General features: G+C 42.1%; 4 protein-coding genes and 1 non-coding gene across 7 annotated transcripts in view; 4 read left to right on the top strand and 1 right to left on the bottom strand.

The window, feature by feature from the left end:
* The first annotated feature begins 554 nt into the window (after positions 1-554).
* Positions 555-3,392, top strand: rplp0 (ribosomal protein, large, P0). 2 transcript variants are annotated; one of them, XM_035631133.1, is made up of 8 exons: positions 555-684; positions 1,000-1,107; positions 1,249-1,424; positions 1,680-1,767; positions 2,254-2,400; positions 2,560-2,745; positions 2,841-2,981; positions 3,168-3,392. In XM_035631133.1, the coding sequence occupies exons 2-8, from the start codon at positions 1,054-1,056 to the stop codon at positions 3,321-3,323; spliced, it is 948 nt and encodes a 315-aa protein (XP_035487026.1). In that variant the 5' UTR covers positions 555-684; positions 1,000-1,053; the 3' UTR covers positions 3,324-3,392. The 2 variants fall into 2 exon arrangements, with proteins under 2 accessions (XP_035487026.1, XP_035487027.1); XM_035631134.1 differs by having other exon boundaries at positions 667-684; positions 1,213-1,424.
* LOC118310162 lies at positions 2,034-2,163 on the top strand. The gene has a single exon (XR_004793748.1). It is a non-coding gene; the product is annotated as a small nucleolar RNA SNORA63 (small nucleolar RNA).
* Positions 3,393-3,754: 362 nt separating the features above from the next.
* Positions 3,755-6,779, top strand: golga7 (golgin A7). Its single transcript, XM_035631137.2, has 6 exons — positions 3,755-3,876; positions 4,342-4,464; positions 4,567-4,719; positions 4,838-4,939; positions 5,144-5,202; positions 5,474-6,779. The coding sequence occupies exons 1-5, from the start codon at positions 3,868-3,870 to the stop codon at positions 5,189-5,191; spliced, it is 435 nt and encodes a 144-aa protein (XP_035487030.2). The 5' UTR covers positions 3,755-3,867; the 3' UTR covers positions 5,192-5,202; positions 5,474-6,779.
* Positions 6,780-7,541: 762 nt separating this feature from the next.
* On the top strand, positions 7,542-15,123 carry r3hcc1 (R3H domain and coiled-coil containing 1). 2 transcript variants are annotated; one of them, XM_035631131.2, is made up of 9 exons: positions 7,542-7,700; positions 7,959-8,105; positions 8,929-9,066; positions 9,722-10,304; positions 10,431-10,606; positions 10,849-10,919; positions 11,009-11,104; positions 11,763-11,903; positions 13,876-15,123. In XM_035631131.2, exons 2-8 carry the CDS (start codon positions 8,062-8,064, stop codon positions 11,870-11,872), a joined length of 1,218 nt encoding a protein of 405 aa, XP_035487024.1. In that variant the 5' UTR covers positions 7,542-7,700; positions 7,959-8,061; the 3' UTR covers positions 11,873-11,903; positions 13,876-15,123. The 2 variants fall into 2 exon arrangements, with proteins under 2 accessions (XP_035487024.1, XP_035487023.1); XM_035631130.2 differs by having other exon boundaries at positions 13,872-15,123.
* The window catches only part of loxl2a (lysyl oxidase-like 2a), a 28,790-nt gene continuing 19,870 nt past the window's right edge, over positions 12,286-21,205 (bottom strand). The window contains exons 7-14 of the mRNA XM_035631128.2: positions 20,731-20,882; positions 20,478-20,645; positions 17,683-17,848; positions 17,302-17,542; positions 16,742-16,857; positions 16,374-16,510; positions 15,908-16,019; positions 12,286-13,633 (exon numbers count right to left, since the gene is read on the bottom strand). Coding sequence (XP_035487021.2) covers positions 13,563-13,633; positions 15,908-16,019; positions 16,374-16,510; positions 16,742-16,857; positions 17,302-17,542; positions 17,683-17,848; positions 20,478-20,645; positions 20,731-20,882 — 1,163 coding nt within the window. The 3' untranslated portion in view covers positions 12,286-13,562. The remainder of the gene's footprint in view (positions 13,634-15,907; positions 16,020-16,373; positions 16,511-16,741; positions 16,858-17,301; positions 17,543-17,682; positions 17,849-20,477; positions 20,646-20,730; positions 20,883-21,205) is intronic.

Here is a 21,205-nt window from a genome sequence, read left to right as displayed (position 1 = left end):
AGCATTGTATAGCTTTTATATCTCCTGTCTGATGTTAAAACATTTCATATTTCATTTCCCATCCTTCACTGTATAATCCAACATATGGTTAGGTCATTTATCCAACTGAATATCAGAGGTATGTCTGAGGCTGAGAACACAATAAAAATGAGCTTGTTCATTGGTTCACTGCTTGCGCATGCGTATTGTCACGTCTCCTGGAAAATATGTCGTAACATTTCACATATTTTCTTTGATTTTACACTTTAAAAGCACTTAAATGCTACGTTTGATTTGGTTAGGGCAGTGGTTAGGGTTAGGGTTCGTTGTACACTAAATTTAACATCAAACAACAACTTTTTTAGAACCTATGAAAACTAACGGTATATTGATCTACGATTAAACAAATAATCACTACCTCTACATTTGAATATCTGCCACTGTCAGAGGAGAGAGAAAACTCCGGAGCAGAAGGTGACGATGATGCATCTGTTACGCTGGTTGCCAGTCGCCATTAAAAACGACGAAGAAGAGTGCACAACCAATCACGTTGCGATCCTCTTATCTGGCTGTGACTGACAATAAAATCACCCAATAGTCGCAAAGCTGTCGCCCACAACTCTCCTGTGATTGGTCGTTACACAGTATATATATGTCCGACGTCCACCATCTTGTTCTCTCTCTTTCACGCGACCCTCTTGAAAGGTAAGGCCGTTCTCATTGTCCTTGTTGAACGGGGGGGAAGTAATGGCTGGTGAAATTACACTATTCTAACTTTGAGTTTAATTTTATCAACTTTTATAGCACACATTGACATGTTATCTATGCTCAAACAGGCCCGCACTTGTACGGGTGAAGTGTGGTGGTGGTGCGACTTGGATCGAGTGCGGCCCTGTTTCAGTCTGACTAGCCTACTGTTAGCCTGCTAATGCTAGCAGTCGGCCACATGTCACGCTGTACACTAAAAAGAATGAAGTTTTACGTTCTGAAGTACGATAGTAACGTTTTCGTTCTTTACAGGTACTACCTTGTCTTTAAACCAGCTGTTCAGCGATCCTTGGTAGCACTGCAAAGATGCCCAGGGAAGACAGGGCCACGTGGAAGTCCAACTACTTCATCAAAATCATCGTGAGTATGACCTGGACACAAACGAGCCCGTGTTCTCACGTCTTTAACCACACATACAAGTCAATCGTAACTTTAATTATATTGTATATGATTTCTTGTGTTTAGATTTGTCTGCTGATGTGCTGTGCCCTCGATTTGTAGCAACTTCTGGATGACTTTCCAAAATGCTTCATCGTGGGGGCAGACAATGTCGGCTCCAAGCAGATGCAGACCATCCGTCTGTCCCTGCGTGGAAAGGCTGTGGTGCTGATGGGTAAAAACACCATGATGCGCAAAGCCATCCGTGGCCACCTGGAGAACAACCCGGCCCTGGAGAAGTGAGTTCACAATCCCCTTTACTTTGGCTCCTTCAAGCCATAAGTTTTTACATAGCAGGATAAGTTACAGTGCAGCTTGTTTGGTGCGGTGCTGTCGTTCCCCCTGCAAACAATAACCTGTTTCCAGCTATCCCTGTCTGCCTAAATCACCTCCGGCAACCAGGGACGCATGGTTTCAGACACAAAACACTTTCTGTAAAGTTTAAAAATTATGCCCTGTCTGCATAATTAACAATTGATCCATTAATTTGACAGGCTCCTGCCCCACATTAAAGGAAATGTGGGCTTTGTCTTCACCAAGGAGGATCTGGCCGAAATCCGGGACCTGCTGCTGGAAAACAAGGTAAACGTTTGAATAGAATCCTGGCTACTACTGTATGGTGTAGACGACTAGTCTGATGCACTTTGATGTTTCCCACAAAACTATTGGCCCTAGATTTGTCAGTATAAGGGAAGCATTTGTATGTAGATAAACATAAATTAAAAACAAAATCTTCATTTAAGTGGGATCAATTGTTATTAAAGTTAATGAATTTGTTATTTAAAGACTTATTCAGGAGAATCTAGTTGATGGGTGCATTTAAACACTGATATTCAGACACTGTCTATGTGCAGGATAAGTTACAATACAGCTTGTGCAGTACTGTGTTGTCGTTCCCCCTGCAAACAGTCACTTGTTTCCTCGCTATACCTGTTTGTCAGCACCTTTTGACTACCAGGCACGTATGGTTTCAGACAATGCATTTAACTTTCCATGGAGCTTCATACAGCCATGTTCAAATCTTCCCTAGCTAAGTGATAAACTAAACTGTTTCTGTCATTACCCCAGGTACCTGCAGCTGCCCGTGCTGGAGCCATCGCCCCCTGTGATGTGACTGTGCCTGCCCAGAACACCGGTCTGGGTCCTGAGAAGACCTCTTTCTTCCAGGCTCTGGGTATCACCACCAAGATCTCTAGGGGAACCATTGAAATCTTGGTGAGTTTGAAAACATGGTTGGAATGTTTGCTTGGTGTGTCGGACTACCTCCCTCATATTGTATTAAAGTCAATGCCCATGAATTGTTGAATGACATTTAAGGAAGCAGAAAATATGTAATTGTTTGCATCATTATCAAACAGAATTTCTCTCTTCCAGAGTGACGTCGGTCTGATCAAGACGGGCGACAAGGTCGGTGCCAGCGAGGCCACACTGCTCAACATGCTGAACATCTCGCCCTTCTCCTACGGACTCAACATCCAGCAGGTGTATGACAACGGCAGCGTTTACAGCCCTGAAGTGCTTGACATCACAGAGGAGTCCCTGCATGCCAGATTCCTGGAGGTGAGATGCAGTGCTCTTCTAAAGAAATTAATTTTGTAACCTAAATTCACATGGCCCATCCATTGCTGTAAAATTTAACATGTAATTTTATTTAGGGCGTGAGGAACATCGCTAGCGTGTGTCTGGAGATCGGCTACCCTACCTTGGCCTCTGTCCCCCACACCATCATCAATGGTTACAAGAGAGTCTTGGCTATTGCTGTGGAGACAGACTACTCCTTCCCCCTGGCAGACAAGGTATGCAAATCTTGCCATTATTTTACCTGCAGGCTGGGTTTCAGTGTTAATCACCTTGCAAAGAGCATTAGTAAGTCAGGGTTCCTTGGTTTCAGACAACCTTTTGAGCTTTAAATAAAGATTTTTATGAGAATATTTTGTATAACCAGATTCCACTTAGTAATGTTATACCCTTTGTCTTCACAGGTCAAGGCATTCCTTGCTGACCCGTCTGCTTTTGCTGCTGTAGCAGCACCTGCAGCAGCTGCTGAGGCTGCAGCTCCAGCTGCTGCTGCTAAGGAGGAGGTTAAGGAAGAGTCTGAAGAGTCTGATGATGACATGGGCTTTGGTCTGTTCGACTAAAACAAAACAGCGAATGGAACCACATTTGACTCAAACAAAACCATGATTCAATAAAAAAATCCAAAACTCCCCTTTTGTTGTTTGAATTTCCTTGCCGTAAGTTGGATATGGTGATGCACTTCCATATTGATATCATGTGTCTGACTAAAGCAGCCTTCAGAATAAAGGCTGGAGCTTCAGTGTTGATGATTTCACTTTAAGGATGAGGACTTAAGTGTTTATAATTTAGGAAGGCTGCACAGCAATAATAGCTGGCATGATTAGCTTTATGATATCAAAGTACATTGTACCTCATGTGTTTTCCTACATAAAGAATGCACATGGAAACCAATGTAGAGATGAGTTTATGGGTCTGGATGCCTATGTTAACGTATATCAGTTCCTGATGTAGAGAATGAAACTGAACAGCTAGAAGAGTAATGGAAAACATTCTGTTATTCATGTAATTGCAATTCACCCACGAATATATCCTTTCTAAATGAACTTTTATTGTGAAAGTAATAGACCGGAACTCGTGGGTTAGTAATTGGAGGAAGAGTCCACCATGGCGGAGGTAAAGCGTTTATTCTGGGGTTTTTATTAATTTACAGACTAACATGCGGTCGGCCGTCTAGATTATCGTACTGACGTTGATTCGTGTCGAGATGAAGGCTCACATTACCGTACTTTCCAGCGGCTTTGACGTGTCAGCAAACGTAAGCTAACGCGTTGTTAGCTAACGCTAGCTAACGTCACCCCATGTTCTAAACACCGTGGTATTCAATGCATAATTCCCTGCAGTATCACATTACGTTCTGATTGTCATTGGATCAGAAGTATATAGGGACATGGATTAAATGTCTTGGTTGTGATTATCTTAATGATAAAACGCGAGCCTGTGTGGCTAGAGGATACTGGTTCGTATCCTTATTGAGCTAAGCGTTAGCTGGTTTTACCAAAGGTGCCACAGTTTCAGCCTATCGGACAAATAATATTCCTCAAAAAAAGAGTCATATTCATTTTTGGTTAACTCGATCAGACCCACAGCTTACAGGACCTCCAGCAGCCAGCTGTCTCCTCCAAGGTGTTCGTCCAGAGGGACTACGGCTCAGGGACCACCTGCAGGTTCCAGACCAAGTTCCCCTCTGAACTGGACTCAAGGGTGTGATGCACAGTGTGTACATGGATGTGTTCATTGTTGACTGAGGACTTGTGGAATATGCCTTTAATCTACGTTCGTGTGTGTGTGTGTGTGTGTGTTCAGCTTGATAAGCAGCAGTTTGAGGAGACCATCCAGACTTTAAACAACCTGTATGCAGAGGCAGAGAAACTAGGGGGGAAGTCGTACTTGGAGGGCTGCCTGGCGTGTCTCACTGCATACACAATCTTCCTCTGTATGGAAACACACTATGAAAAGGTAAAAGTGCTTCAAGTGTTTTTTTGTCCCTTCGTGGGGTTGGACTGATCTAAATGTCACTGTATATGTTACAGTTGTGTGATACTCTCTGAGTGTGTATCTGCCTTTGTCTGTACAGATGTTGAAGAAGATTGCCAGGTTCATAAAGGACCAGAACGAGAAGATATATGCCCCCAGGGGCTTGCTGCTCACTGACCCCATTGAGCGAGGCCTCAGAGTTGTATCCTTCGCCTGGCAGATTTTTGATCAAATTTATTCATTTTTAAGTTTAAAGTGGGCCTAATTTCCACAGCTTGTAATGACACAATAATTCTATAAGCAAAAGTAAACATAGATGGTACATCTTTGTGTCCACCAAGAAAAGCAGATTAAGAAAATGTGCCCCCGCAGAATTGCACGTCTTCCTTAACTTTTTATCTTCCAGGTTGAAATCACCATCTTTGAAGACAGAAGTGTTGGCTCTGGAAGATAAAGGATCATGCGGTATGTTGCAAGTCATAGACACATTTAAAATGAAGAGTCGGATTCACTGGGAGAATCTTGGGAGCTCCAATAAATGACACTCTTGCTCTATGAGAAATCAGAATTTCATGATGGAATAAAAAAAGATTTCTGACCACCTGTAATTCCATAGCATGATGATAACTGAAATTTAGTTACTAGGATGACTTGACAACACTGAAAACTCAATTAACTCTAACCTTTTGTTTATTCTCAAAATGATTTTATTCATTTTTCTTTACTCTTTGTTTAGACTAATGACTGACCAGATACTCTTCATCTGTCTGGAAGCACATACTCAGATATCTGCTTCGCCTGAATGGATGTATATACTCTTGACCTGCTTCTCATTTGTTATTTATAAGTACTCTACTGCCTATCCTTAAGTTTCTTAATGTGTTTTTATATACAAGATAATGTACTGTCCAGTCTGTATGAACGTTTTGTTATTTTTGCTCCTCAGGCTCTGTGCTTCAGCACATTCAGTTTGAAATAAAATAACCAGTACTGCATTGACGTGCCAAGTCCCAGCTTTAATTTGAGTAGGTATGTTGAATGTAATGTTTTTGTCAATATAGAAATAAATTTGTGGGAGATACAGCGACCAAAGGCCAAATTGCAGGAGTTCCAAAGTAATCTTAGACTTAGCTGCTAAATGTTTCTTGGAAAGCTGTGTGTTGGTTCAACGTTAATTCATGCTGAAAAAGAGGGGAAACCGCAACAAGCAACGGATTTCCCATAAAATGTTAAACATGGTTTTGTTTGACCTCATTTGTATCTGTCCAAATTTGCTTGAACCCCTAAACTTTAGATACTATGTATTGAAAGCCGAGTAATGGCACTTTAATGTAGTTTCTATTATTTTATTTTCAAATAGAGTGTGCTGAGGCACAGAGCCTGACGAACTTTTTTTTTTTACTCTCCAAATACTATAATGTATAAATGATATCCTACTTGTTCATGATGAGTCTCTATGAATCGTGCCATTGTGTTAAATGCCACTTTTTGACAATGGTAATCATGAGGGATTTGACCTGTGTATTGTTTTGCAAATTGTTTAAAGTCAAATATCAAGTTTTTGCTAAGAGTTGTCACAGAAATAGGTAAAAGCTGAGATTTCTGTAAAACTAAATCCTGTTGTATGCCACAGTATTAAAACACTGGTTGTTGTCTTTGCTGGGGGCTCTTGTCTTGTGAAACACAGTGGAAGTTCTGGACTGGAGATTTTGTGACATCATAGATGGAGCATGTTTACTGTTGATAAGTCAGTCATAAAACAATAACGCAACCTAATACATTATGAAAAGTGTCAGTCTGCTATGTCATCGCACTAAATCTTCTAAATCATATCAGCAGTCCTGTTACACATTCCTCCTAAGAGTCACTATATTGTGAATGTCATCCCCTCTGTCATTGTCACCAAACACCACAAGAACCTTAAACACTTTGAATTTCCACAGATGATTGCTGTAGTTGGTGTTTGATACGACCAGTCTACTTTTCTTACAAATATTCTTCTGTTTTGTCTAAATAAACGTTCTTTTCCTGAAATCTCTAAAGCTCCCCACGTTTGACCTTATTTCAAATATCAGAGTACATGTGCATTGGAGGAATGTAACTAACACATTTACTCAAATACTGTACTACTTACAAATTTGAGGTACCTTCCTGGAGTATTTCTATCTTCTGCCACTTTATACTTACACTTTACTAAATTTGGGAGGAAAATGTACTCTTAATTAATTAATTACTCTATTTTTTTGTCAATTTTAGTTGTGTTGCCGATTCTGATAAGCAATACAAAGTATAATCAAGAAATCATTCATGTAGTAGGACACAAAACTCTGATGTGAACTATTTACAATGAAGTAAAAAAAACTTTAATCCAAATGTATTTGCTCCAGTTTACCCTGAAATTAGATTTAATTTTTTTCACAATTCTAGCACAGCAACCTGGCTTTTTCTTTCTTGTTACAAGCCAAACATATAAATAGAAATTTTATCTATGTATTTACATTGCAAACCAAATAAGCGTTTAGTGTGGTGAAAGATTGTTTCCAATTGCTATTAGTAAATATAACAAAATTAAGATATTAACCTTTTTTCAAGATGTTTTATTACACACAATAATATTAACACAACAGCAATAATGAGTAGTTTTACTTTTGGTCTTTAAGTATGTTTTGTTGCTGAACATTTCTGTTCTAGGTTACATTTTTTTTAATGAAATACACATTGTCTATTATTTTTCCCTTTCTTTTGAGGAGGGGTACATTTGTTGGACTTTTATTGTGAAGAAGTCAGACCGGATATCTTGCTGCCCGTGACGGAAAACATCTGCTTCCGGTGACTGGAAGGTGCTAACTAGCTGCCCAGCCGCTTATGTCTGTGACTGTGTCCGCAGTCTCCGACGCTCCTGTGGCTTCAGTGTCTCACGTAACACACCCAGGTCACAGTAACACACCTGACACGCCACGAGGGTAAGAACTGTCCACTTACTACAAGCATGCACTCACTTCCGGTGGACTGACGCGGACGGCATGTTTTCACGCGCGGTTTAGGAAATGACAACAACACAACCTGCAGCCTCCAGTTCTACCTCGCTTTGACTAACACAGGGATTTTAAACACATTGTTTATTTGACGCATATTGGAAACACACTGGCGCACGGGTCACAGTGACTTTACCTTTGGCTAAAGTTGGATTGATTTCGACATTTGTTTTGATTTCGTTACAGCCAGTGAGGTCAGTAGAAGTTAACTCCTCTGTCCACCCTGGCGTTTCCTTGTTTCGATGGCATTTATCTCCCGAAGCAAGAAAATGAGTTCGTGCATCTGGTCATGGACGATCTGGAAACATACCAACAGAAGAGCAGCCGCGACAGGTAAGAGACTCACAGCAGTCGACCCGACCAGTTGTGTTCAGTGTTCCACTGGGCTCATGTTTCTGATCGCTGTAACCTCAGTTACAGTTTCTATATAGATCACACAACAGGTGCACATTTCTTTTAAGAACCCATCATTTAATTTGACAGCTTCCTCTGCATCACAATCATACATATCTGGGGACTTTAGTCTTGTCACTGAACTTCACGGGGTGAGACAAGTTGCACAGAGGGGGAAAGTTAAATGTGGGTTTCTTGTTTTGGAATAAAGCATAATTTACTCTTGACGGGAAACCCGTTGTGCGGTCGAGCATCGTGTCTGTGCTTGACTTGCTGCTCTTTCATTAGAGGTGATGCATATTACGACCATCACTGTGTCATTTATGGAAAATAAGAGGTATCTCACCCACAACAATATCAGAACTAATCACCACTTTCACAGTTTTCCTGCAAAAGCAGCCCTCAGTGACTTGCATCTCTTCTCAAATGTACAACTGCTCCTCAGACCAGATGTGAGGACTGGAGTGGGGAAGACTTCCTTCCTGCACTTTATTCTACAAAGTGAAGTAAATAACAAAAAGGCTGTAAAAGTTTAAAACCCCATCCCATTAGGTGGATTTTAAGTTTGAATTCATAAAGATCTGCTAGATTGGTTCTTTTGCTTCTGCTCAACTCAGCAGGAAAAATAACCCAATAAGATATTACATGCAACGATATTAAAGCCTCAATGCCAGATAGATGTAATCAAAAATAGAGTTGCTTTAACACTGTTTAAAGTACGTATTGCCCTCTAACATCTCTGTTGCCCCCTGTGTTCTTCCAGTGTGCTCCTGTTCCCGTGTCTACCGAGCAGACTGCGGTACCTGATTCACAAGACCATAGAAGAACTGCCAGAGCTCACCACCTTCTCGGTGGGAGAAAGCTGGTGTCGCAGGGTGGCGGTCCTCCACTCTGAGCTCAGGTACAAAGTGTAGGAATAGTAGCTCACAGGCTCAACGTTTACCAAACTTAATTCTGTGTTTAAGGGTTTTTAACACTTAACCATTCTATGCATTTTAAAAGTAAGAGAAAATGCCTAGTTCTGACCAGGTGTGATGTTAATTATTGAATACATCAAGAACACAGCTGGTTTCTCTGGTGCAGGACACATTGCAGCCAACAATGGACATTTAAGGTGCGTTGTGCAAGTTTTTGCCAGCATTGACCAGCTGTCAAACTCAGTCTAGAGTTGATTCCTTTCTCCAGAGATAGAAAGGGTTAGGGCTATGTTATGCCTGTGTTAAATCTGGTTTTGCCTCTGTTTTTAACCCTTTTCTTCCACTGAAATTAGCATGCTAAGTAATCTGGTAATGCTACTTTTTGACAGTGAGTCACTGTAGCGTCCAGTCTGCTCCCAGTCCAACCTGAAAGGATAAAGACTGACCAGAGGGTGTATTCTAACCTCTTGTCTTGTAAACGCAACAATGACTGAAGTAAACTGCTTTTAATGCTTACATTGGTCATGTAGCGAAAGCAACAGCTTTCATATAGCACCTTTAAATTTGAACTGATACAAGTAGTTTATAATGAATTCAAGGTTTTAATAACAATGTGGGGTTTTGTTGGCTTTTCTGTAGGGGTGAGTTTGAGGAAGACGGTGACTTGGAGAGCAACAACAGCTTGTGTGAAGAGGCTGTAAGATGTAGGGAGGAGATGGACGGCCTTGCTAAGCCTAAACCTTCAATACCATCACGAAGCCGAGGGCTTAAGAGGCCAGACAAACCTCTTTACATGCCACGAGCTGCTCGGGAGAGGCTGTCCCTGCAAAACTCAGAAGGACCCGCAATGCATGAAGAGTCGCCAAGCCCTGCCTCTCGCAGCTGCAGCTGCATCACCAGTTCACCTGACTCTCGCTCCTCCAACGAAACTACAGAAGACACTAAGCCCTCATCCACATCCAGACAAGAATCATTCCCCAGTGTGGCGGACGCTATCCCCAACCACAGAGAAGACAGTTCAGCACTTTGTCCTCTGGGTGAGAAACAAAAGATGGTGCTGGAGTCGCATGAGGCCGAGCCCCTTGTCTGGGAGCAGACTGTGTCTTGCTTCACTGACATGACCCTGGAGGATGACGTAAAGGACAAAGACGACCTTACTAATGTGTCATGCAGCGCCCAGATAGAAGACACCAGCACAGATGCTGATGATGTAACTGAAGAGGTAAGTTAGCATGTTTTTGTATGGAGAAATAAGTGGGGAAAATTATCTCTATATATTACATGTATTAATATTGTTTTCATCTTCTCTTTGAGGCCACATTTAATTTATATTTGTTTCTCCCGTCAGATCAAGGCACATCTGAAAGAGGCCGTGTCTTTTTCCATCGAGCTCGTCCACAACGACTACTCTATTTATGAGAATGTTTGCGTCAACCAAGACGAGTTTCGTCACGTGATCGAGATCTATGACTTCCCGCCTATTTTCAAAACGGATGACCTGCTGGATGCCTTCACAGACTACAGGTGAGAGCAGGGAGTTTAGATCCTCATCCTCTTCACGCCAGTTTGTATTTTAGCCTCTTAGTCGCATGAATATAAGTTTCCTCATTCTTACGCAAGAGAATCATGTTTTTCTTATGTATTTATTCTGCAACAAAATGCTGTGATCAATACATGGAGGATAAAAACACCCCTTTAATATTTTGTTTATATTATCCCAGACACTTGATCTAGTCAATAAAATGCTGTTCTCCTGTGTACCTCAGTGATGGTGGAATGAAGATCAAGTGGGTGGACAACACACACGCCCTTGGGGTTTTTTCCAATGAGTCAGAAGGTATAAACTCCCTCAGGTGGGTTTGAGGAGCTTATGTACATGACTGAAGATGTGCTAATATGTAGTGCTCTGTCTTGTGTCACATGCAGCTCTCCAAGCCCTCTCCATCTGCCACCCACTGCTGAAGGCACGAGCACTGGCTGAAGGGAGTAAAAAAGCCAAAGGCAAAGCCCTTCGACGAGCAGGTAGCAGATTCACTTCCCTGACCCATGTATTATTTTAAGCTATATTGTTTTTACCTTCTGTGCTGACCATCGACTGCGTATAAAAATGGATGTGGACTCCAGGCTGTAGCGCCTGAAACTTGAATTCTCTCAAACGACCGGCAGAGGGTGAAGTCTGTTTTTATAGAAGTTTATGAGCAAATGACTACGTCTCACTTGATTTATAACGTCAGTAAACATTTTCCTGGGAAGTTTATGGTCTGAATCTGTAGTTCCAAGTTTTTTTCACTACTGCATGATGTTCATTTTGTAGATTATGGCCCCATTTCCTGTCAAATAGATTTAAAAGCACTGGGTGCGTTGGGGCGTGGATACCGTGTGATTGACGGCTAACACCATCAAATGGGTGCAGGTGTAGGTGGTTGAGCAGTATTCTCGCTTTCAGACAGACCCACCCCCTCGCCTCTCCCCAGCTCCACCCTCACGTCCAAATATGCTCACAAGCGGTCTAAACAAAACCAAAATACCAAACTCGTGGCTTCAAAAGGACATTTTCCAAACCACTGGGTGACATCATGTTGGGTTTGCCACTTAGTGGAGTCTAATATTTAGTCTGGGAAGTGGTTTTTGTTTCAACACTGTATGACGAACAGACGATTGTTGCTGTGCTTTCCTCCAGAGTTTATCCAGCCAGTGAAGGAACGTCCCAGGACCGACAGTGCTGTCGCCAAGCGGATGGTGACCAGAGCTCTGGGGCTGCAGGGACGGGGCAGAGTGCCGCGGTACTGAAGAGAAGTGCTTACACCGTCGGCATGTACAGGTGAACAAACCAATGCAAGCCACTAAATCTTAGGCATTATAAGTTCACACTGCTAACACTGGCTTTGACAGTAGCTGCTGAAAACGAATTCCTTCTTTGGTGACATGAATGTCAGCCTGTGTGCCACTGTGGCTGCGATTTTCTCAAACAGGGAAAAAATTAGACACTTTACGATTTTGGGAGGGTTTTTTTTAAGTAACCGCATGCTTGGATTTTTGTCACATTTACTCAAGAAACACTGTGTTATTGCTTAGTCTAACTCTAACCACTATGGTGATTTGATTGCTAGTGATCAGAAGAAGTAGCTCTGTATAGACTGATCACACATCATTAAAACCATTTAAATCTTTGAACATCATAATGAGGTTCACTTAAATATGGATCTGCTTTTACCACTTTTATTTCAAAAGATTTAATGCTTTTCCACATTCACTCATGCATACAAAATAAAAACGGTCAGGCAACAACTAACAAGTACCCTTATAAAAAGAGGGGTCATTGAATTCTCTACATAAAAAAAGAATCATTTACAACAAGTCATTTTCACACACGTGTGTGGATGTTACAGTGCATCCACAATGTCATCATAGTCCCTGATGGTAATAATTTAACAAAAGTGAAAAATAAGCTGAGGGGATGTGCATTTCATGAAGGTGAGAATGTATGTCTACTGTAACAACCAAGGAAAAAAAGACAATAAATAAAACATTTTTCAAAAGTGAACTCAAGTATGTGGTGAACAAGCAAAAAGCACTTTCCCTCTCAGCTTAACTATGACTTATATTTGTGACTGTAAATCTTCACACATTGTCAGAAATACTGCATGAAACAAATCCAAGCGACTGTTGGCATAAATAAATCTGCTGTATTCAGCAGAGTGGCTCTTGACAATCCAACTTTCACTTGCCCATATTGCAGTTGTGGTAACAAGTTGTCATTATTTGTAGAAAGTTCAATACAGCTCTTTTGGAAACAGGAGTCATTTGTCTTGTCATCTGTGTTGTTGCCGTAAAACTGTGCCTTTTTGCTCTGGAGTACAATACAGTACAACTATCATGTACTGCACTTATTTTTGGTTTCTCGTGAAGCCCTCTAACAGTCCAATATTGCAGAAGCTAATGTGATTGATACACCAGTTTGAGTTCATCTGTTTTAGAGAAAACTAACATATAGTGTAAGATTTCAAACCACATGTAGCACCAGATTTAGCAGCAGACTGTTTTCATCCATCCCAAGCAAACTCAACGTCTCGTCTAAAGGGTTTTTTCGTTTGAGGCTTTTCCCCAAATCCTGGACACTTTGGCCTTGAACTGTTTGGCACAGTTCATTCAAAATAAATTATTTGGCTGCAATCCTCCCTGATGTCTCTCTCATTAAGCACCAGGTCAAAAGCTACATCTCACTAACAACGATTGGCAAGACACACGAGATAAGAACATTTTTGTACAGCTGGTTATACATTTAGTAAGCAAGCAGGTCTTTTTTTTTTCTTCCCATTTAGTCATTGTCCTTTGTACCAGTTGAGCCCTGAGCTCAACATTAATTCAGCACCTCTGCAAGGAAGCAAAGCTGCACAGCCCCCTCTAGTGGTTGTCAATTATTAATATTTGCTTCACTAATGTCCGTCCGTCCGTCCGTCCTTGTCGTCCATCTCGGTTTCTACCTGTGTGAAATCTGGTTGGTGAACAATCCAGGGAACAGTTCTTCTGTTTCTGAACTCAGTGTGCCACCTGTTAGGTCAGACAGGGGAGAGGGGATCAGGAGCAGGATCATGTAACACAATCCAAATCAAACACTGAATCCACACCACTTTTGACATTACCTGCCCACCCCTCGATGTGATGAATTAAGAAGTAGAAAATCCTTTTTATTCACTGACAGTGGAGCCAAACATATTAAAATAAATCTAGCAACTTTTGGAAGTTGTTTATTGTGTGCCATGTTTTGATTTGTCGTCGTATTCTCCAGAAAGGTCCAGCAGATGTCGGCTGCTGAAGAGGCTCGACAGTGATCACAACCCGCTGACGTCCTGAGTATGACTACCGTCCACCACCGTATGTCCGCTTCAGTGCCCCGCATCACCAACATCCGCCCTGCTCAAGGGCCAGTGAGAATGAAACTGAATCAACCTGACCCCTGACCCTTGGACATTATTGTAGTGTTTCCTGTCGTTCACTGCTCACTAACAACAAGACGATGATGGATCAGCGTTGAAGAACCAATGAAGTATGAAATAGTCCAGATTTCAAGCAACTGACAAGACACTTGAGATGCTCCAACACTTGTTCTGATTTGATTGCATGTGTGTTTCCAGGCAGTGTTGTTTTTTTTTGTTTACTTCTGGCCCAGGTCATCCAGGATTGGTCACATTATTCTGTACAAGTAGCAATTCTTGTCTAACTTCATGTCGAATTTCTCCACAGATTAATTCTCAGGATTGGTTGAAGAAATCTATCACGTTGTGTGCTGCAGTTACATATTTTTTTTTATGACAAATGTAATGTAGATTCGTCAATGGGAGCAGATCAGTGATAAAAACACGTAATAATTGTTTCCAAAAGTCAGTATTTAAGAGAAAAACTTATTTAACAAGCAACGTTATACTGGACTTCTAATTTTTTAGTTCATTTTAAAATGTTTTATTTTTGTATACAACTTATAAGATGTTCAGTTCTTGATATTTTTTTTATTCATCTAAATAGAAAAAAAAACCAACCTACCTTGGTATTGTTGCCTCAGATGCAAAGAGTTGACGCTGTTTCTTACACCATGTAACTGATTTAATAAGTTTCTAACTGGTAAGTTTGTCAATTGGAAGCTTGAATGTTCAGCCCTCTGTTGATGTTTCTGTAATGATTATTTAACTAATTTTTCCACTGACTCAACATTCATCTTCTGCGAGGGGTGTACATACATGCTTTTTGTTTGTATTTAGTAAAAGAAGGGTGTTATTTTTTTTTCAAATTGAAACGGGCCGTTTCCCTGAAATGATCTTTTGTGTCTGATTTGAGTTTGACAGGACTTTGCATCACTATGGCAGTTACTTATTGTCTCTTATTGTGGAATTTCAGGGAAGAGAAGACTTGATTGTAGCATTAAATGCGGCACAATTTCCTTGAAACTATGAAAACTATACATTGTTTTAACTTAATATATTGTACAGACGATGTTTCGGTGTTGTAAAATAAACATACACGTTCACCAAGCACTTTATGAGGAACCCCCGTTCACCTGCTCATTAATGCCATTTTCCTATCAGACGATTACGAGGCAGGAGAAACGGTCAGATTGGTCGGAGCTAACGGAAAGACTACGATAGCTCAGATAACCACTCTTTACTACTGTGGTGAGCAGAAAAGGACCACATCGGGTTCCACTTGTGTCGGCCAGGAACAAAACTGAGGCTGCAGTGGGCACAAACTCACCGAAACTCAACGGCTGATGTCTGGAAAAATGTGGCCTGGTCTGATGAATCTGGATTTCTGCTGAGGCTGCAGATGGTGGGGTCAGAATTCATGGAGCCAACCTGCCTTGTTACAGCAGTCAAAGCTGGTGGTGCTGGTGTAACGGTGTGGAGAATGTTTTCTCTTGCCTTTAATACCAAGCATTTATTGTCTAATATAAGTCTATCTGAGAAATGCTGCGGACCTTGTGCTTCCCTTCATGGCTACAGTTTACCATCTTCCAATTGTCTACTTCCAGCAAGATGTCGCTAGTTTCATGAACATCGCTCTCCTCCCTCGTCTCGAGCTGAATTTTGCTCAGCACCTTTGGGATGTGCTAGAACAGGAGAGTGAACGTGCAGCTGCCAAATCAGCAGAGGTCACGTGATGACGTCATGGACCAAGATCATTCAAAAGAATGTTTCCAACATCAATGCCACACTTAACTATATTAACCTTTAGTATGTTTGCATCTACACCAGGTAAATATTGTAAAAACGAATTAATATGTTTTAAACCTAAACCGAAAGGATTAAGAATCTTGTAAAATAAATGTCTCACCTGTACGACAGTTGTACATCCATATCCTTTGTCCGTCGTACCGAGAGCGGCATTTCATGATGTTGTTGGTGTAATCTGACTCTGCAACCTCGTAGTTGGGGTTAATCACAACCTGGGGAGAGAAAAAAAAGATGTTAGACATGACTGAGGAATGTTTACCCAAATGATGCAGGTTTAGTGATTGTCTGAAAATCAAAAAGTTGAATAGATGCAACTGCTTCGCAAAGATGAACTTGAGTGAAGTTTGTAAATTCAATTCCTGCAGCAGCTGCAGAGTCCATGAGACAACCCCCTGTCCTCTAACAACCCCTTCTTGTTGAGTAAGCGTTTACTGACTGAACGCCAAGTGAAGGCAAATGCAGAGGCACGGAAAGTGTTTGTTTGGTCTGTAAGACCACAATGGCTGGAGATGAGATGATCTTTCCAGCAGCAGATGTGCCGTATCCCACACGGCCAACGGACTGACCTGGAAGATGTAGTCGCCGGGCTTCACATCCGTGATGTCGACCCACTGACAATCTATATCATGTCTATAGGTATCCCAGCAGCCAACTGTGATTCCTTGTGCACCGAAGTTTGCACATTCGTACCTCTTCTGGATACCTGTCAGCATTGAGAGCAGTTTTTTATTGAGGTGTTCTGTCCTGCCAAGAAACTTTCATCAAATCATAAATTAACAATATTAGAATTTGAGCAATGTTCCCACTGTATTATACAAGGAAAGAAAAGCAAGTGAATCCAGAACTCAGTAGCACAATTCTACACATTTGCACAATTCAAAGCCACAGTTGTGATGAAATGAAAGAGGAAAGGAAGGAAGGTGTCTGTCTTTACCCTCGTCACAATGCGTGTCCTCGAGACAGAAGCTGGCTTTGTGTCCCTGTGCCACTTTAGTGCCGTTCAGACTCAGCAGGTCATAGTGGGTGAAAACCTCCATACTATGGTAATGTCTGAGAAGGACAAAGACAAAAAAATATATAGTAAAAATGTGTAACCATCCCCTATAGATACCTACTTTTAGCTTCCCTATGACATACTCAAATCCACGTACGACTCCAATCAGCAGTGGAAGTACAGGGGGAACTGTCAGAGGGATGGAGATATTATCAGGACAGTTAGATGTTGGTAATTAATTATGTGAAATTGTTTAAAAGACAAAAATATATGTCCTCTTAAAAGATGCCTTTTGGTATTATTAAACTTTGACATTTACCATTCAGCATGAACAATATTTACCCAGTGCAATCACTCGATCATTTGAACAGAGCAAGTTTCATGCAGTCATAAGAGCAGCATTATAAAACGGGTAGCTCAAATCAAGCGATCTGATTGGTTCATAGGAGGGGTATAATGCTTAAGTAAACTATAATCTGCAGGGCTCCTAGAGGTCTCACCTGTGACATTCATGCCAAATCCAGGAATGGTGAGCGGCCCGCGGCCTGAAGTCTGACAGGCCGTTGTTGTGGATCTGGGAGGAGAAGCGGAGGAGGCGGCGGTAGGAGCTGGAGTCGGCGTTGTCAGCGCTGCTGGAGAGACAGTGCTCCTCATGGGCACACTGCAGAGCGTACATGGGCCTGTCCTCCAGGTATGTGGTCTGCTCCACAGCCTGCGCGCTGAGAACCAGGTCAGGGGCCGCTGGGAGGGAGATTTCAATTCATTTCAATTCATTTTTTCCGAGTCCATTTGTTTGTTTAACCCCCCAAAAATGTACCTCTTGTAATTAGACTTTGTAATATTCTACATGTATGAGGTATTTGTATTCTGCGGTTTCTTACTCAGAGTACACGAGACCCCGGCAGCCAAGCGTCCACCTCCTTTGGGACAGTGGACGTGTTTCCCATGATGCAGACACTGATCCAGAGTCAGCTCAGTTCCTGAACATCTCACTCCACTCATCACCACTGCATCAGCCGAGGAGTCTCCTTCCCAGTACCATGTTTCCTGAATACAGAGAAGCGCAGAAAAGAGAGAGATGAATGATAATCAGGAAATTGCAAGCTCCTCACGTCCTAATCGTTGCGGACTTGAAAGGAACAGTTAATGGCATAAAGCTGGAGCCAGCAGCTGGTTATCTTATCTCAACACAAGCATTAGAAAATCTAAGTCCAGCAACCAAAAACCCATCTAACGCGCCCTAATCGGAATGTCTGATTTGTTTAACCCATACAAAAACTGAAGTGTAACCTGGCTCTGTGCCGCTCGTGTAGTAAACATAATACATGGGCGAGATTTAGTTACCTTCTGACAGAGTGGGGCTAGCAGTTTCCACCTGTTTCCAGTCTTTGTGCTAAGCTATGTTATCTGCCTGCACGCTGTAGATTCATGTTTAGCGTACAGTTGGGAAAGAAAAGCAACTCCACAGCTCTTTAACATTATTTCATCTATTTGTGCTAAAGCCAGCCGGAAATAGGCAGACGAGGATTGTGCTGCTTAAACAGTTTTTGAAAAAGAAGATCTATGTGGGACGGTTCTTAACCAAAACATTATCTTAGTTTTTCCTCCTGTGTTTAATTTGCAGACACGTCATCCCAGTTGTCCCACAAGGCAAATCTAATCAAAATGGCTATCATACGCACGCACGCACGCACGCACGCACGCACGCACGCACGCACGCACGCACGCACTCTCACACACACACACACACACACACACACACACACACACACACACACACACACACACACACACACACACACACACACACACACACACACACACACACACACACACACACACACACACACACACACACACAGAGAGCGTGGGGTGCCCTGTTGTCCGCATTTTGCAAACCACAGGGAAAGCGTTAAGGAAACTCATACTTTCCACCATCTTTCAAGGAAGTGGAGGAATCATGGGACAGAAACTGAGCTGAGGGATATGGACGTGGGAGTACTCGCTGGTGGGTTGAAGAGACGGACAGACATTCAGCAGTATAGTTTTAGACTCTGTGTCATTTGTTCCATCTGCTGGTGGGATTTGCCTGCAGAAGCATTTAAAGGTCGGACAGGAAAGAGTCTCTGTGCGAACGGTTTCCCTGCTCCGCTATGACAACAAAGAACAGACATTTATCACCCCTAAACCTGCCGTTAACACGAGAACACTTACGCAATGGCAACTCACAGTATGTGGTGTCAAAGACACGTGTGACTATGATACGTTGACCAGATTATTTGACTTGGCACAGAAATACTCTTTAATAAGGTGCAATAACTACTAACTAATAAGTACAAGACATTTGCTTTCAGATGCTGGATCAGTGAAGGAAAACACTCGACTGGAGAGGGTGGCTGCTCCAGCACTGAGCACAAGCACATGATGACATGTTTACACGTTGCTCCATTAGAAGTTCATTGCACGTAATTGTCCCAAACACAGCTGAGTGAGATGAACAGCCTACGCCTGCAGACATCCCCATGATTCACACATACTTTCCAGGCTCATAAACACTGTTAAGCCAAGAATGCCACACTGGCTTCTGACTTAACGCGACGGGGGTCTTTACTTGTACCGGCCTCCCACCTCATGATATAGAGGGGAGCACTGGGGGTCTCCATTAAAAAGCAAGAGGGAAAGGTGATCATGACAGGACTGTGACGCTGCAAAGTGTCGCCACACGCCTAACTGTTGGAGGGTCCACTAGACTTCAAACAAGAAGTCAAGGCTTTCCCCACCACTCCTGCTGAGGAGCTTTCCACACGTATGTGTCATAGGTCTAACATGCCTGACCCGCTGTCTGTGCTGACGGTGTGTTTTTAATGTTTCTAAGCGAGCAACATCTTTATTTTGCCCTGTGGGATCAATAAAGCTAAAGCTTGTCCGAGTGAGTGTTCATGGCCCCCACTGACACGCAAACACACACACATTAAAATGTGTAGAACTGCAAGACTGATTTTTTAAGCTCATTCTTACCACACATGTTATTCATATTGTCTTCTACACATTTAAGTTTAAAGCCATCTCCAAGTATCTAATTACACAGATTAACTTCTTCAGCTACAAACAGACACAACTTTGTTTCAGAGGCACGATACTGTGGAAAGGAAAGTTGAAAAAAGCATGTGTGAGTGTGACTTTCTTTCCAATTTATCAATTTATCCTAGTCGATTAGGTAAGCTGACTAATACTTAACAATAACCTGACATTGTGCACAAACATAAAGATAATGTGGATGCAAACTCAAAATGACACCACGCTGGAAACTCTCTGTCCTGACATGCTATTGCTGCCATCAAATGCACCTTTGACCCGAGATTATTTTGTCAAACATGAATAATGCCATGTCCTGTATTGATGATAAACGTATTTAAAATGTCATAAGTTAACTATGTGTATCACTACTGTGTGAGTTGGCTGGGATGAAAGTTTCACTATTCATCTTGCTAACTGTTAAAGGTTCTGCAGGGCCAGATTGATCTTGTGCATCCTCAATAACATCACAGTGGCCAATTCCCACACATAGAGCACAGGTTACTTAAGGAGCAATTTTTTATTAGTGTAAATAACAATAAATTAACAGTAATATCGAATAGATTTTGATTATTATTATGATTTGATTGCCGGATCTTACCTGGAAAGCGTGGCTTGCAAAGCCCAAGCCCAGCTGCCTGCACACCACCATGGCCTCCATGGTCCCCCAGCTGTCACTGCACACTGTGCCCCACACCAGAGAGCCATTCTTCTCTGCCAGGACCTCCACACGACCCTCATAGGGGTTACGGCCACCATTTAACCGAAGCTGAGGACAGAGACAGAGAGACGCGTCTTGCAGAGCTATAAAAATATAAAATGCTGTTCATGTTTTGTATGGTTGATGGACTCACTCTCTTCTGGAAGCCCATGGCAGGAACATTACACCTGACAGCTGCGTCTTCCTCGTGGCTGCAGCCCACCGACTCGCGGTTGAAGTGGCACTCAGTCAGCGACTTTTCAAACCCAGAGCACTCCACCTCATTCATGTGGACCGGGCCGATCCCTACAGGGAAACAAACCAGGCACGTTGAATGTTTTCATTCAGTTGAACATACGTCAACACTTACAATGACTAAAAACGGCTGGGGTTTTCACCATGTTCATAATTGAACAGAAAATTAACTGTGGAAGAAGATGAAGCGTCATCTATTTCCATTACTGGAAAGAATACATTTCTAATTTTGGATTGCACAATCATTTTAGGAAACACCAATTCCGTCGCCAGTCTGATTGTTTTGTTTGAACGGCTCTGTCCAAAGACAGATGTAAGATTTCATTCTGTTTTGCCAAGAATTAAAAACCAAAGGAAACAAGCACTCGGCTATG

The sequence above is a fragment of the Scophthalmus maximus genome, chromosome 6 (assembly GCF_022379125.1).
Source record: "Scophthalmus maximus strain ysfricsl-2021 chromosome 6, ASM2237912v1, whole genome shotgun sequence".
Classification (NCBI taxonomy): Eukaryota; Metazoa; Chordata; class Actinopteri; order Pleuronectiformes; family Scophthalmidae; genus Scophthalmus; species Scophthalmus maximus.
Note: the sequence above shows the minus strand (reverse complement) of the source record. Positions and strands in the feature narration are given on the sequence as shown.